The 14,179-nt window shown below is 35.5% G+C and overlaps 3 protein-coding genes across 3 annotated transcripts in view; all 3 read right to left on the reverse strand.

The window, feature by feature from the left end:
- LOC107484130 (probable arabinosyltransferase ARAD1) overlaps positions 1 to 1,320 on the reverse strand; it is a 3,547-nt gene extending 2,227 nt beyond the window's left edge. The window contains exon 1 of the mRNA XM_016104748.3: positions 137 to 1,320. Coding sequence (XP_015960234.1) covers positions 137 to 1,066 — 930 coding nt within the window. The 5' untranslated portion in view covers positions 1,067 to 1,320. The remainder of the gene's footprint in view (positions 1 to 136) is intronic.
- A 3,643-nt stretch (positions 1,321 to 4,963) lies between these two features.
- LOC107484132 (uncharacterized) lies at positions 4,964 to 7,259 on the reverse strand. Its single transcript, XM_016104749.3, has 5 exons — positions 7,062 to 7,259; positions 6,816 to 6,956; positions 5,825 to 6,064; positions 5,671 to 5,730; positions 4,964 to 5,252 (listed from the first exon to the last, which is right to left on the reverse strand). Exons 1-5 carry the CDS (start codon positions 7,170 to 7,172, stop codon positions 5,148 to 5,150), a joined length of 657 nt encoding a protein of 218 aa, XP_015960235.1. The 5' UTR covers positions 7,173 to 7,259; the 3' UTR covers positions 4,964 to 5,147.
- Positions 7,260 to 12,082: 4,823 nt separating this feature from the next.
- LOC107484126 (uncharacterized) lies at positions 12,083 to 14,167 on the reverse strand. The gene is made up of 4 exons (XM_016104743.3): positions 13,998 to 14,167; positions 13,730 to 13,917; positions 13,502 to 13,664; positions 12,083 to 12,573 (listed from the first exon to the last, which is right to left on the reverse strand). Exons 1-4 carry the CDS (start codon positions 14,073 to 14,075, stop codon positions 12,367 to 12,369), a joined length of 636 nt encoding a protein of 211 aa, XP_015960229.1. The 5' UTR covers positions 14,076 to 14,167; the 3' UTR covers positions 12,083 to 12,366.
- Between the last annotated feature and the right edge of the window lie 12 nt (positions 14,168 to 14,179).

Genomic DNA, 14,179 nt, shown 5'->3' on the forward strand with positions numbered 1-14,179 from the left:
ATTTTAAACAGAATTTTTTCATCCTAATATTGGTTCTAAACACACCGTGTCAAAAAATTAACATCAAGGTTTCCAATTCACAATTATAACAATCAACCACCAATAATTGCATGCATAAAAAAAAAAATCACATCACCTCTTTGCGATACCGATTGCCCATGAAGAACAGCAACGTCTTGCGATTCTCTACGCTGACGTCACCGTCGTAGCTCCGTATACGGTGTGAGTAAGGAACCACCACGTCCTTCACCAGCGACCCCTGGTCAGGCCTCAACCTCCCGAAATCCGCAACCAGCAGAACGCAATTCCTGACCCGATCCAAAACCCGATACATCGCGTTCGGATCCGAAGCAACGATCACGTGATCCCTTCCGTTGCTCCTCTTCCAATACTCCTGCGCCTCCAGCCACTCCACCAGCGCCTCCTGATTCTCCTCGTCGCTGTACGCGGGTTTCTCCGGGCCCGGGCCCGAGCCCGCGGGCCGAATAGGATTGACAATCAAGCTCAACGAAGAGAAAAACGGAACGAAGAACAGGTCCGCCTCCTCGGGGTCCACGACGCGAACAACTGGCGATCCGGATCGTTCCGAGTCGGGTCGGGTAAGATCCGAGAATAGATACCATTCCGCCATGTGCTGGTGGCCAGGGTACTTGAGCGACGAGACGGTGTGCGGAGCACGTGCACCACGCGCCAGCGAGTGTTGCTGTATGACGCCGTAGGTGAACCTGTGTGGGAGATCGTACAAATAGACTTTAACGGGAGGGGAGCCACCACGGCCTCCACCTCCGGCGGCGGCGAGTATGGCGGAGCGCACGGTGGTTGTAGCGGCGGTGGTGTCGGCGTCGAGGGAAGGGTTGAAGAAGGCGTTGAAGAGCGCGTAGAGGACGCAGAAGAGAGAGAATGTAATTAGGGTTTGTTTGAGGAGTGGTTTTCGGTTCATGGCGTGGAAGAACGCGTGGATTCGAGAGATGAGACTGGGTTTGGGTTTTCTGGTTTTGGCCTTTGCTGATGATGCTAATGCTGAAGCAGCTGCTCCTTCGTCCATGATTTTGGAGTAAAACGGCATTTGATTCCTTTTTTTTTTCTTTTTTTGTTTCCTTCACGTACAAACACGACCAATGAATTATCGTTTTGCTTTTTATCCTTTTAATTAATTTTCCTTTTTTGCTTGGCTGTGTGTGTGATGTTTGTCTACTAAATTTTGGATGGTTGAAAAGAGAGTGAATTTAAGTATACTAATACTAGTGTGAATGAAGAGAGCACAGGCAGAACAAGAAAAGATGAGGCTGGTTTTCGTATCTGCTGCTCTGTCAATAGAAATTAAATTTGTAATTAGTAAGATGGTGATAAGATAACTTATCTTGATAGCATGCTTAAGTACTTAACAACGACTTGTTTTTCAATTTTTTAAAAAGGAGGAGGTTAAATGTATTTAACAAATAAAAAATATAAATTTTCTCGCTCTAAATATTTTATGGAATATCTATTATCTATGCTATTAATAAGGAATTCAAGGGGATAATTTTTTAAAAGTCCAAATTCTTATCTCTGAAATATTATTTGTTTGTTACTTGTTAGTTGTTATACTCTTTTTTATAATTTCTAAGCTTTGAAAGTGTTTTAAATTTATAATTTTGAAAACAGATGAGGTTCTATCATACATAAAATATTTTTATTGTAAATTTAATGATGTTAAAAATATAAAAATAGTTTTACTTTATACCAAGATTGAAAATGTGGATTGATAGTCAATGAAATCTGGGATTTACACTTTTAGCAAAATATTTCATTTTCTTTCGGATAATCAGTTATATCACTGAAATACCCACATGTACACAGCAATAATAATGAATCCAGATGTAGTTTTCTTTATGAAAATACAGGGGCAGATATCATCATTTTTGAATCTGTTTTTGGCCAAATACTCAGTAAGACGATTATACCACATTCGTCCAGATTGCTTTAAACCATATAAAGATCTTTACAATTTGACTGAGTATAACTGTTGTGAATATTCATTGGATGGTTTAGATATCTTTAGTCCTTCAGGGACTTTCATATAGATATCCCGATCTAATGAGCCGTATGAGTAGGCTGTTACCACATCCATTAAATGCATATGCAGTACTACAGGAGAATACGTTTCTTCATAACTATACGGGGCCTTTGTGAAAAACCTTGTGCTACAAGTCGGACTTTGTAGCGCACAACTTCATTTTTCTCATTTTATTTTCTCACAAATACCCATCGGTATCCAACAGATTTTACATCTTCTGGTGTACGGACTACAGGTCCAAAGACTTCATGTTTTGCAAGTGAGTCTAATTCAACCTTCATGGCTTCTTTCCATTTTGGCCAATTATTCCTTTGTCAACATTCTTCGACTGATCTTGGCTCAAGATCCTTACTTTCATGCATGATATTTAATGCCACATTATATGCAAATATTTCATTAACAATTGTCTTATTTCGGTCCCATTTCTCTCCTGTAAAGACATAATTTATCGAGATCTCATCATTTGCATAATTTTTTGGTACCTGAACGTCTTCTTGCGTTAAAATTATATCAGAATTTTGGATAACTGCAGGTGTCTTTACAGTGTCTTTTTCAATAGGAATAGTATTTACCTATTTTTTCTTTCGAGGATTTTTATCTTTGGAACCGACAGGCCTGCCACACTTCTGGCGTGTATTTGCTTCAATGGCTATTTGTCCTACTGGGACATCAATTCGAATTGGGACATTTTTCGCTGATATATAAGATTTGGTTATCCTCTTTGTATCAGAAAATGCATCAGGCAATTCATTTGCTATTCTTTGCAAATGTATAATCTTTTGAACTTCTAGTTCACATTGCCCTGATCGAAGATCTAAATGCATCAACGATGATGCATTCCAATTAAGTTCCTTTTCAGGAAACTTATTCTCTCACCCTAATGTTGGAAATTTTGATTCATCAAAATGACAATCCACAAACCGGGCTTTAAATACATCTCCAATTTGTATTTCAAGATACCTCATTATAGAGGGAAAATCATATCTAACATATATCTCCAATTTTCTTTGGAGTCCCATTTTAGTGCGATTAGGTGGTGCAATAGGAACATATATCGCACATCCAACTATTATTAAATGGGAAACATTTGGCTACTGTCCAAAAGCTAATTGCATAGGAGAGAACTGATGGTAACTCGTTAGCCTCAAACGAATAAGTGTTGCGGCATGTAAAATAGCATGCCCCAAACCGAGGTTGGGAGATTTGTTATCATAAGTAAGGGTCTAGCAATTAATTGGAGGCATTTAATAAGTGATTCTGCTAACCTATTTTGTGTGTGAACATAAGCTACTGGATGTTCAACACTTATTCCATTATCCATACAATAATTATCAAAAGCTTGGGAAGTAAATTCATAAGCATCATCAAGACGAATTGCTTTGATTGAATTTTCTAGAAATTGTGCTTTCAATCGAATAATTTGAGCCAGTAATCTCGCAAACGCCATGTTGCGAGAAGATAATAAGCACACATGTGACCATCTCGAAGATGCGTCTATCAGGACCATAAAATATCTAAAAGATCCACACGGTGGATGAATAGATCCACATATATCACCTTGAATCCTTTCTAGGAATTCAGAGGACTCAAATCCAATCTTTACTTGTGATGGCCTTAAAATTAACTTCCCTTGAGAACATGCAGCACAACAAAATTCACTAGTTTTTAGAATCTTCTGGTTCTTTAGTGAATGTCCATGAGAGTTTTCAATAATTCTCCTCATCATGGTTGTTCTCGGATGACCCAATCTATCATGCCAAGTTATGAATTCATTTAGGCTAGTAAACTTCTAGTTTACAATGGCATGTGATTCAATTGCACTAATCTTGGTATAATACAACCCAGATGAAAGTGAGGGCAACTTTTTTAATGTAACCTTTTTATTCAAATAATGAGTTGTGATACATAAACACTCATGATTTCCCTCATTCATTGTCTCAATATGATATCCATTTTGACAAATATCTTTAAAGCTCAACAAGTTTCTTCGAGACTTGGTAGACAATAGTGCATTATTTATTATAAATTTTGTTCCTCCAGGAAACAAAATTATAGTTCTTCCGGAGTTTTCTATCACATTGCCTGAGCCAATAATAATTAACAATGTATAAGAAGGGGGAGAGAGGAATACTTTATTGCTGTGTATTACTTTCGTAGGCTTAATCCTCTATTTATAGATGTACATATAATAGTTTTTCAAATGGATATTAAATGCATCTTGAAAATACTAAACCACATAAATAGGCATTCACGTAAGTAATCTTATCACAACAAAAATTTGAATCTTTTCTATAAAACCATTAGTTTAAATAATTTTATCAAATTGATCATTTAATCTAATGTTTAATGATATAAAATTAATTAAATAAATGATCATATTTCAAATTCCATTCACTCGTTAAACTAATTTCCAAATTTCCACTCAATTCAATTAGTCTTCCATAATATGTAATGTTAACCACATTTGTTTCTTTTCAATTTGTCATCTACACTATAGTATTCACACGTTTGTGAATGATTTTTTGGTATTTGTGGTAGTTCTAATCCCAACAAAACTACTATTACATTGTAAATCTATTGTAAGATTTTAAACCTCATAAATTTGCAATATAATTTTAAAATGAATTGAAAACCCTCACAAAACTTCATTGTTCCTTTAATCCTTTTCGAAAACATAGTTCTTTACAATCTCCACACTTGAGAGACGGGGAAAAACCCACTGAAATAGAATGTTCAATTCTAGTATGATAATTGATAAGTGATAACGTGGGAAGAATTAATAATGAGTTTACTTTTTCAATTGAAAGTAGGTAATGAAAAATATTAATAATCGCCATAAGCCACCCAATTCGGATAAAATTTTTGTAATATTGACGATGGCACCAAAAGAAAAAGGGGGAGAAAAAGAAAAAAAAAAACTAGTGTTTTAATAAAATTAAAGCAACAATAACTTCACATCTGCTCCACCTACAAATGCCATTGACACAGTGCCAAGCATTCATTTAATTCAATTCATGCAAAATGCAACTAAAACGGGCAACCGATTCTCTAGAAAAAGAAAATTGACATTTTTACACCACCAGTTCCTTGCTCAACGATAGCCACTCAATGGGTCAGCCGTCTTGCCGGTTCTTGCATCAGTCCATGCTTTTGCAATTGTTTTCTTCATCTCGTCATCCCCTTCCTCATACATATTCTGCAATATTAAAAATTTAAAATTCATGCTTAGTATATGTCACATTCAGGGTTTTCCGTATCAAAGCCAAGAAACTACAAATACATCTTTCACTATAAGTAGCCATGATTAGCTACAATAACTTATATCACTAAGGAATTTGAATCTCCTAAAGTGGAAAAGTTATAAAGAGAACATGTTAAGGACTAATCACCATTAAACCATAAACCAATAATTTATCTGACTATTTCATTTTGCAATTATCTTCACTTTAGGAAATCTGATTCAATACGAAGAATAGATAAACAACATTGGCTAATGTGCATCACATAAGCCCTTAAATCCTAATAATATATCTCAAATTCGACTTTCGAAAATGGGAAAATAGCAATAAATCATATTCATTATTAAAAAGGAAAACAATAAAACAGAATCTTACCTTCATTAAATCCATGATTCCTGCCATTGGGTCTTTCTCTTTATCCAAATTAGGCTTCAGCTGTAAGATTAACAAAAGAAAGTTACCACTTTATCCTATTGATTAGCAGGGAAAGAAGCCAGTAAAGTCAGTCAAAAGAATTACAATACAATACCTTGTCCTCTTTTAAGTGCAAATCCATCCAATTTCCTTTGGAAGCCTTGACCAGGGTGATAACCACCCTTGTAGGCTTGACCAAAATCTTGCATTTCTCTGGCACTATCTCATCGTGCAATTTTGGTATTGCACACCGGTAGTTCTTCCCTAGAATGTCGTGGAACTTAACATCAAAGGATGTTGGCTTAAACTCAGACTGAATCTTACTCTCATCAACTCCCTCAAGAGAAACATATATCTGCCATCCAAAAAATTAAAATAAAATAAAAGCATCATTACCACATAAGTCTCATGCTAATAAACATAGTAGCAGTAGCAGATAACCTCAACTATGTCAAATATTATGGTAATATAAACAAACTCCCTAAGGTATTTATCCAATATCCATATATTTCTTTTGTTTGCAACAAACGATTTATGCTCCTAATATATGCTCGAAGACATACTCCCTACCTACTAACATGAGTAAAATTGACCATTTTTTAACCAGAAATATGATGAGGCCAATACTTTTTATCAATATTAGCCAACACTTTGAACTAATACTTTATTTTTATACTAATAGGATTTAGTATTTAGTATAAACATACCTTTGTTGACCAATTTGATCATGTAACATCGCTCTTTTTTAAAATTAAGATTTCAATACATTGGAAATATCTACTTGAGTCAATATTTAGGAATACTGTAATACAAAAATACTCGGTACACAATAAAAATCAGTTACTAAATCATTGATTCACACATTTTTCATCAGTTACCAAAATAATCACACCTATAATAGAACTTGTTTATTAACTTGTTTATAGTAATATAACAAAAAAAATTGAGATAACAAATGCATATTTCTAGTGACGTCGCACGATTGACGTTTATAATGTCATAAATCTGTTTCCTCTGATAGCAGCGTCCACCATGAGTAATCAAACATGTGATTAGCACAAGAAAAAGGTATTACTTGTTGATTACATTCAAAAACCGATGATTACCTTAACTTTATCGTTATCCTGATCCCAACTGAAGGATGCAAGGGGAGAATAATGGATTGCGGCTTCGGATGGAACCCTAGTTGCGGTTGAAATAGGTGCTGGAATCTGCGAAGCCTTTCCAGAAGACGCCTCTGATGATAACTACAAATAACGAACAAAAAGCAATGACGAAGAAATTAGATTTCAAAGTATAAAAAAAAAGGGAAAAGGAAAAACATATAATTATCTCTTTTTTAAGAAAAGAACCTTCTCGAGGTTGCGAATCTCGTTGGAGAGGATAGAGAGGGTTCGGGGTCTTTTGGCGATGCTGTGGAGGTGACGAAGCTCTTCCAAATCCAATGATAGCTCTTCCGCCATTTCCTCTTCTTCACCAAATCACAGTTAGAGTGGTGTGTTTAGTGTTGTTATGGAATTTTGAGTTTTATATACGATGCTGTGGAAAATGCTAGAACCTACATGGTAATTATACTACAAAATGACGGGCGTTTCGGGCTGTTTGGATTTTCTTTACTAGGGGTTTTGAAAACTGGATCGGACCGTCCGATCGTACCGGTCCAACCACGAACCGGACACTAATACGATTTGGTTTGCTCCCGGCCTCCCGCCAATTCCAAACCGTTTAGAAACCGCTGAACCGGAAGATTTCTGGGTGGTCGGATCGAACCGGTAGCCGACGGGTTCTCATAAAACGCCGTCGTCAAAACTCAAAACCTGATCTCAAATTCTCAATCCCTCGTTTAAACCTAACCCTAATAATCCAATACACTACTACACTCTCCCCTCCTCCAGCGCCGTTATTCCAGTCTCTCCCTCAACCCTCAGACTCAGCCCCTCTCCACTCTCCTCCTCAGCGCCGCTCAACCCCTCTACCGTCGCAGTCCCTGGCTCACCCTTTCCCTCCCTCGCAGTCGCAGCGGCCGTCGCCCGTCGTCCTCCGTAGAACTCGTACGTCGCCCTCTCCCGCAGTCGCACTTCGAACCCGTCGCCCGTCGTCATCCGCGGAACTCACAGCTGCTGTCGTCCTCCGCGGTGCAGCGCAGTCAACAGTCGCATTCCTCCACATCCTTCACCCAGCTCTCTGAAACCCTGCATCTATTTTTCTTATTTGCAGTTAGCTGTTGAATTTCAACCTTCCTTTTTTACTTATAGTTAATTTGTTTTTTTTTTCCGGATCTGATCATTTGGTCTTGGTTGTTATTATTTTTTTCTGATTTCTTGTTATAATTATTTGTTCTCCGTTCTAATTTTTTATTTTGGGCTTTGGCTCTGTTTTGAGTTTTGTTTCTGAACTTATTCCTTATTCTGATTTTTAGTTAAGATTATTTCTTCTTCTGTTATGTTTTTCGTTTGGGATTTTTTCCTCTAAACTGTTCTTTTATTGAGTTGACAATCATATTCAACACAAAAATATTCAGAACATTATTATCAGCAAGGTTATTAGTTCCTCACTTACCTTCAGAACATTTTGAGGTTCTAAACTTTCTGAGTTCTAACAGTAAATTTGTATTTATTTATATTTTATTTATTATTTTATTTTAAAATGATTTGTTGGTTGGACCAACAGTTTAACCGGTTAGGCAGAAAATCAGTGAACCAATAATTAAAACAATTTGATGACTGGTTCGGTTTTCACAATCTATTCTTTCCCTCTATGGTCTATATACCCAAAGAAGAAGATTCTAGAGTCTAGAATTTTGGAGTCATCACTAATATTAATACTTTATAGGACATTGTAATTTATGAGTGTCTTAATTTATTTTTTCTATTAAATGAATAAAACTTGAAATTATTTTTAAAAATATAAGAAATCAAAGAATATATATTTAAATAGGTCTTCAAAAAACTTTGCATTAAATAACAGTAGGGGTGCACATGGGTCGGGTGAAGCCGGGTTTGATGTGACCCAGACCCGACTCGAACCCGGCCCTAGACCCGATGAAACCAATACACTTTCGGGCCACAATTATACCGGGTGAAAATCGGGCCGTTCACATTACATTACGTTGATACTTTCTTGTAAACTAGCATGTAAAAATATCCAAATTTTCAAGGCTCCAACCATTAGTTAACATGGTAAAATTCACTTAGAAAAATATAACAAGAACCAACCATTCTTCAAAATTAAAGTATAACCACAATCAATATTAAAGCATAACCACAATCAATACTAATATTGTCTAATAATACCAAATACTTAAATCAATACAAATAACACAATCTTATGTATTAGTCTAAAATCTTATGCATTCTAAACATAAAACATTAACTTATAGTCTTATAATGACTAATAATACAAAATATTAAGGTTTACAATACTTAAATTTCACGTAAGAATAGTCATGATCCATCACTAATAACACAAAATATTAATTGTGTATGATGACCGGGCCACCGGGCCGACTTCAGGTGACCCGAACTATGGTCCGGACCCGACCCGAAATAATGACCAGGTCTATTTTTGAGATCCGTACCCGACCCTAAACCCGATGAAATCACTCCAAATTAGTTTCTAAAGTGTTCGGAACCGGGCCGGGCCGGGTCTGTGCACCCCTAAATAACAGAAACAGTTAGGAGTGATTAGACAATTAGTTTGGTTGCATTTGTTCCTAATTTGTGAGATATATAATGAGGAGTTTTCTCTCTGCATAACAGAGTGAATAATACATTCAGTGAATTGATACACAATAGAATTCAACACACGTATATTCTTTCAAAGTCTTTCAACCTTAAGGAATAGAGAAAGTTAGCCGGAATTCCTTTTCTTTACTTTGCCTGCTATTCATTCCTAAATCCCTTTCACCCAACACTAGCTAACTCGATGGGACGTCAACAGCGTTCAAATGCAAGACCTGGATAGTTTGTAAGTGTTAATCAGACATTACTAAGGAATCAACAATAGGTGGTTCCTCGACAACGGGCAGTAACAGACTAGGTTTGTTACACGCACGTGTTGCCATGTCCACGACACGAAAAGCTACTCCAAACCTAAAGACATCTGGGTCGATAGATTTGGAAAACCATGTGTCAGTGTACACAGGGGCTTCAAAGAAATCACCTAGAGAAACAGGCCTGGTTTCATCATCTAACTCTATTATTTATGTTCATGTTTATGTAGATGATTTTTTAATAACAGGGGACAGCCTATGGCTATTTCTTTTTTTTATTCAACGGCTGCATAACATTTTTTCTTTAAAGAGCTTAGGCATTTTTAGTTATTTTTTAGGAATCGAAGCTAAACAACTTGATTCAAGTGCATGCCATTTATGCCAAAACAAATACATCTGTGATTTACTTGACAAAACTGGCATGCTTAATGCCAGGCCAATCCCCACTCACATGATTACAGTAGAAAAATTAACAAAAGATGGTGCTGTTTTCTTTCGTGATCCTACACACTATAGGACTGTGGTGGGTGCTGTCCAATATTGCACCCTCATTAGACCTGAGATTTTCTATTCAGTAAATAAAGTAGCACAATATATGCATAATTCTCTTGAAACTCATTGGAGGGATGTTAAGCGAATTTTGAGATACTTAATTGGAACTATTCATCCCTGCACTAACTTGAGAATTTTTGCTTTTTCAAATGCAGATTGTGCTTCGGATATGGATGATAGACACTCTACTTCTGGTTATTGTGTTTACATAGGAGATAATTTGATTGCATGGTCCAGCAAAAAATCAAGTGCTGAAGCAGATTTTAGAGCCTTATCAGATACTACTTCAGAGATTGTTTGGCTCCAGAATTTGTTATCTTATCTTTGTAATACAACATTCCAACCACTCCAGTTATATATTGCGACAATACAAGTGTAGTTCAATTATTTCACAATCCAATTCTTCATCATCGAAGCAAATATTTCGAATTCAGACTGCATTTTGTTAGGGAGAGAGTGAACCAGCAAAACTTATATATAGTTAATATCCCAGGCACAGATTAAATTGCTGATATCTAACTAAACTCCTCTACTTATCAGTCTTTACTCTTTACACGCTTCAAAAACAAACTTAAGGTCACTTAAAGAGTACCCTTAAGTTTTGGGGGGTGTGGGGGGAGAGATAGGACAGAAGAGTTGAACTCCAATAACAGAAACGGTTAGGAGTGGTTAGACAATTAGTTTGGCTGCATTTATTCCTAGTTTGTGAGATATTATATTATGCAAAGAAGTTTTTTCTCTGCATTACACCGGGAATAATACATTCAGTGAATTGATGCACAATAGTATTCAACACACACATTTTTTCAAAGTCTTTCATCATCTACTTTAGGTAGAATCAAGATTTTTTTCAAATAACTCTTGTATATATTCCCAAAAAAAATATCAAAGTCCTTTAACTTTTTATTTAAAACTTAAAAGATAAATTGAATTTTCTATTATTATTCACGGTTATGGTAATCAGTGACAGAGTTTGAAACAAAATTTTGAAAGGCCAAAAATTTAACATTAAAATTTAATAATAATGTTTTTATTAAAATAAAATTTATAAATATAATTATTCTTTAAGTTTGTTACTAATAAGATAATAAATAAATAATTCTACAGATAAAAAATATAAAATAGTTTATAATGATACTCTTTGAATTTTTAGTGACTTAAAATTTTCAATAATTGAATCAAAACTAAACTTTTCAATAATTTTTTTCTCAATTTCTTTCTTCATTATTTTTATTGCTGAAAATGATCGCTCTGTAGTAGCTGTAGAAACTGAAAAAATTAATATCAGGCAAATCAATCTATCAATTAAGAGAACTTCTTGTTGAATAGAGAGCTAAACTGCGAAATGTGAATAAAAAAGTTACTAATAAAACTGTGTGTTTTAAGTCATAATAAAATATTTCAACCAATTTAACTATTTTTTATTTTTTAAAAAAGTACTACTAATTTTTTTATAAAAAAATTGGGCAACTAAGCTCCTCCTCATGGTAATTAAGGTGACTCTTTCTATTTGCATTTAGTCATTTACTCAACTTTTGCACAACAATGTGACTTTCATTTTTCTCGTTTCTGCGTCTCTCATAAAAGTGGCGATGCCGTGGGCCCCAAGTTACATCCGGATGAAAACTACTTTTTGTTGAGCTTAAATTCAATTCTATCTACCCATTGAATTCTATCTACGTGGGCTTAGATTACTGAACGAGACTGAAAAAAAAATAATGTAACGAAAAAAATTAAGCATTTTATAGTGCATGTATATTAACTCTTATTAATATCTATGTATTTGAGGTTTCCAATTTAGAATATTAGAGTAAATTTTTATAACCGTGTTTTCCTTTTATAGGTTTTGATCATGAAATTCTGTTTCTAAAATGCGAAATATACCATCAGATGTAGATTGTGTTTTGTTACAAAACTGATATTTACTGGCTTACTGCATTTCTTTACAATTAACAATCTTGGCAAGCCATGATTCTTGTCCCTTTTTGTATAGAATGAGGTGGTGAGTCCCCAAGAAGCATCCTCCGATCACAGCAAACAATAGTGTCCACAGGGAGATCCAACGTGTAGCTGATGATCAAAGTTAGCTAGGTAGTAACAAATTCTAGGTCTATTCACTTTCTCTTCTCTTGAGTCTGTTTAATCAAAATATTCTGAAGCTGCTTTTGCAACTGTGCTTTTATTTGCTGATTAGAGGCCAAGTTTCTATAAACACACTCCTTTTCAGCCTGCAGTTCCAACCTTCTCTTTTCTGCCATAGCTATCTCCGAATTACATGAATTCTGGTTGTTACCTTTCAGTTCAATGAAAGATGACCTCAACTGAAAATACAGAACACAATCCATAGCTCAGTTCAATCTCCTTGCAATGCACCATATTAACCTCACATTTGCTGCACTTTATGCATATTGATAGCATGATGAAGCAATGTGATGGAAAGCTGAAGCTAACATTCCTTTTAATCTAAGGTGCATGCTATGGTGCCTATATATATTTGCCTAACTTACTAAAATGAGATAAAATTTAATATTTAAATTAAAAAATATAAAAGTAAATTATTTTTTAATATTTAGAATTTACCATAAAAGGTAACTTCGGCAATTTCAGCACCAAAGTTACAGGCACCAGAGAATTGGCCTTAATCTAATATATGGAAGAAGAAGAAGGCAAATAGATCTCACAGATGATCAATCTCCCAAATAGTTAGCCAATTTCATTTTAGCAGGTTGTGGGAGCTAGTGTATGACATATATATCACACATTTCTTGAAAAAGAAGGATCCAACAAATTTATAAAAGAACTAAACTTTTACCATACTACTGCGTACACAAAATCAGTCACTTATATAAAATACACATTAAAAATGAGTTAAACAAGAGATGTATAAATACATATTTGATTTAGTGGCTGATTTCGTAACATTTTTGAAACTCTTATATACACCTAATGTATATGAAATTTATACACAAACGACCACCTACTACTTTAAAAATCTTCTGAATAAAAGTATGTTGTTATCATATATTATCACAATAGTTGAAGTTATTAATTCAACCACCTAATTACCTTAAAAAACTTACAAGTAGATGTATTCGACTGTATTACAACACCGTGAAAATGAATTTTATATTGATCTCAATAATTTGCAACAATCTCAGAATAATTTCATATCAATAATCACCAATATAAATTTTTTCATGAAATGAAAAACAGTAGAAATGTTGCATCAAATTGTGATGACAATGTTACCTCATTTACTCTATTCCTCAAACCCTGAACGTCCCTTCGACATTTCACCACAAACTCGTCAGCAACCTCCTTGAATTGCTTCATTTCCACCATCTTAGCTTCGTAAAACCTATCCCTCTTTTCCCGCAACTCCTCAAGCTCATCCACCTCGTTCTGAATCGACCTAAAGTGCCAAAAATCAGTTCCAATTCCAATCCCAGAAGAGTAATTAAGGGAGGTGGCATTAACCTGAACATTTGGGAGAGGGAATCGTATTTGGCTTCGAGATTGTGGATTTGAGAAGTGAGAGAGAGAAGGTTGAAGTTCTGGGAAGCAATTTTGTTATCGAGAAGGAAGCATCTCTGTTCGGTGGCTCTGATGTTGGCGAGCTTGGAGGCCAAAACGCGAGACTTGTTTGCTTGCAACTCTTTCTCCGCCTGCAACGAACAAGGGCTTGATTACGCTTAGTTTTGTTGGATGCATAGAAAATATTCGAAGTTTCAAACAAGAATGAAACCTGGAGGAGAGAGAGGCGTTCACATCGAGTGCGGTCCATGTGGTGGAGCCGTTCCTGGAATGCGGATGGAAGCGCCATTGTTGCTTGCTTCAAAGAGAGAGACCAAGGGCGAAGAAGCAGCCTAACTGGTATTTCAGCCACTCTGCTTCTGTTGCCGTGCAATATAACTATCCATTCACTGA

This window comes from Arachis duranensis, chromosome 4, assembly GCF_000817695.3.
Source record: "Arachis duranensis cultivar V14167 chromosome 4, aradu.V14167.gnm2.J7QH, whole genome shotgun sequence".
Lineage (NCBI taxonomy): Eukaryota > Viridiplantae > Streptophyta > Magnoliopsida > Fabales > Fabaceae > Arachis > Arachis duranensis.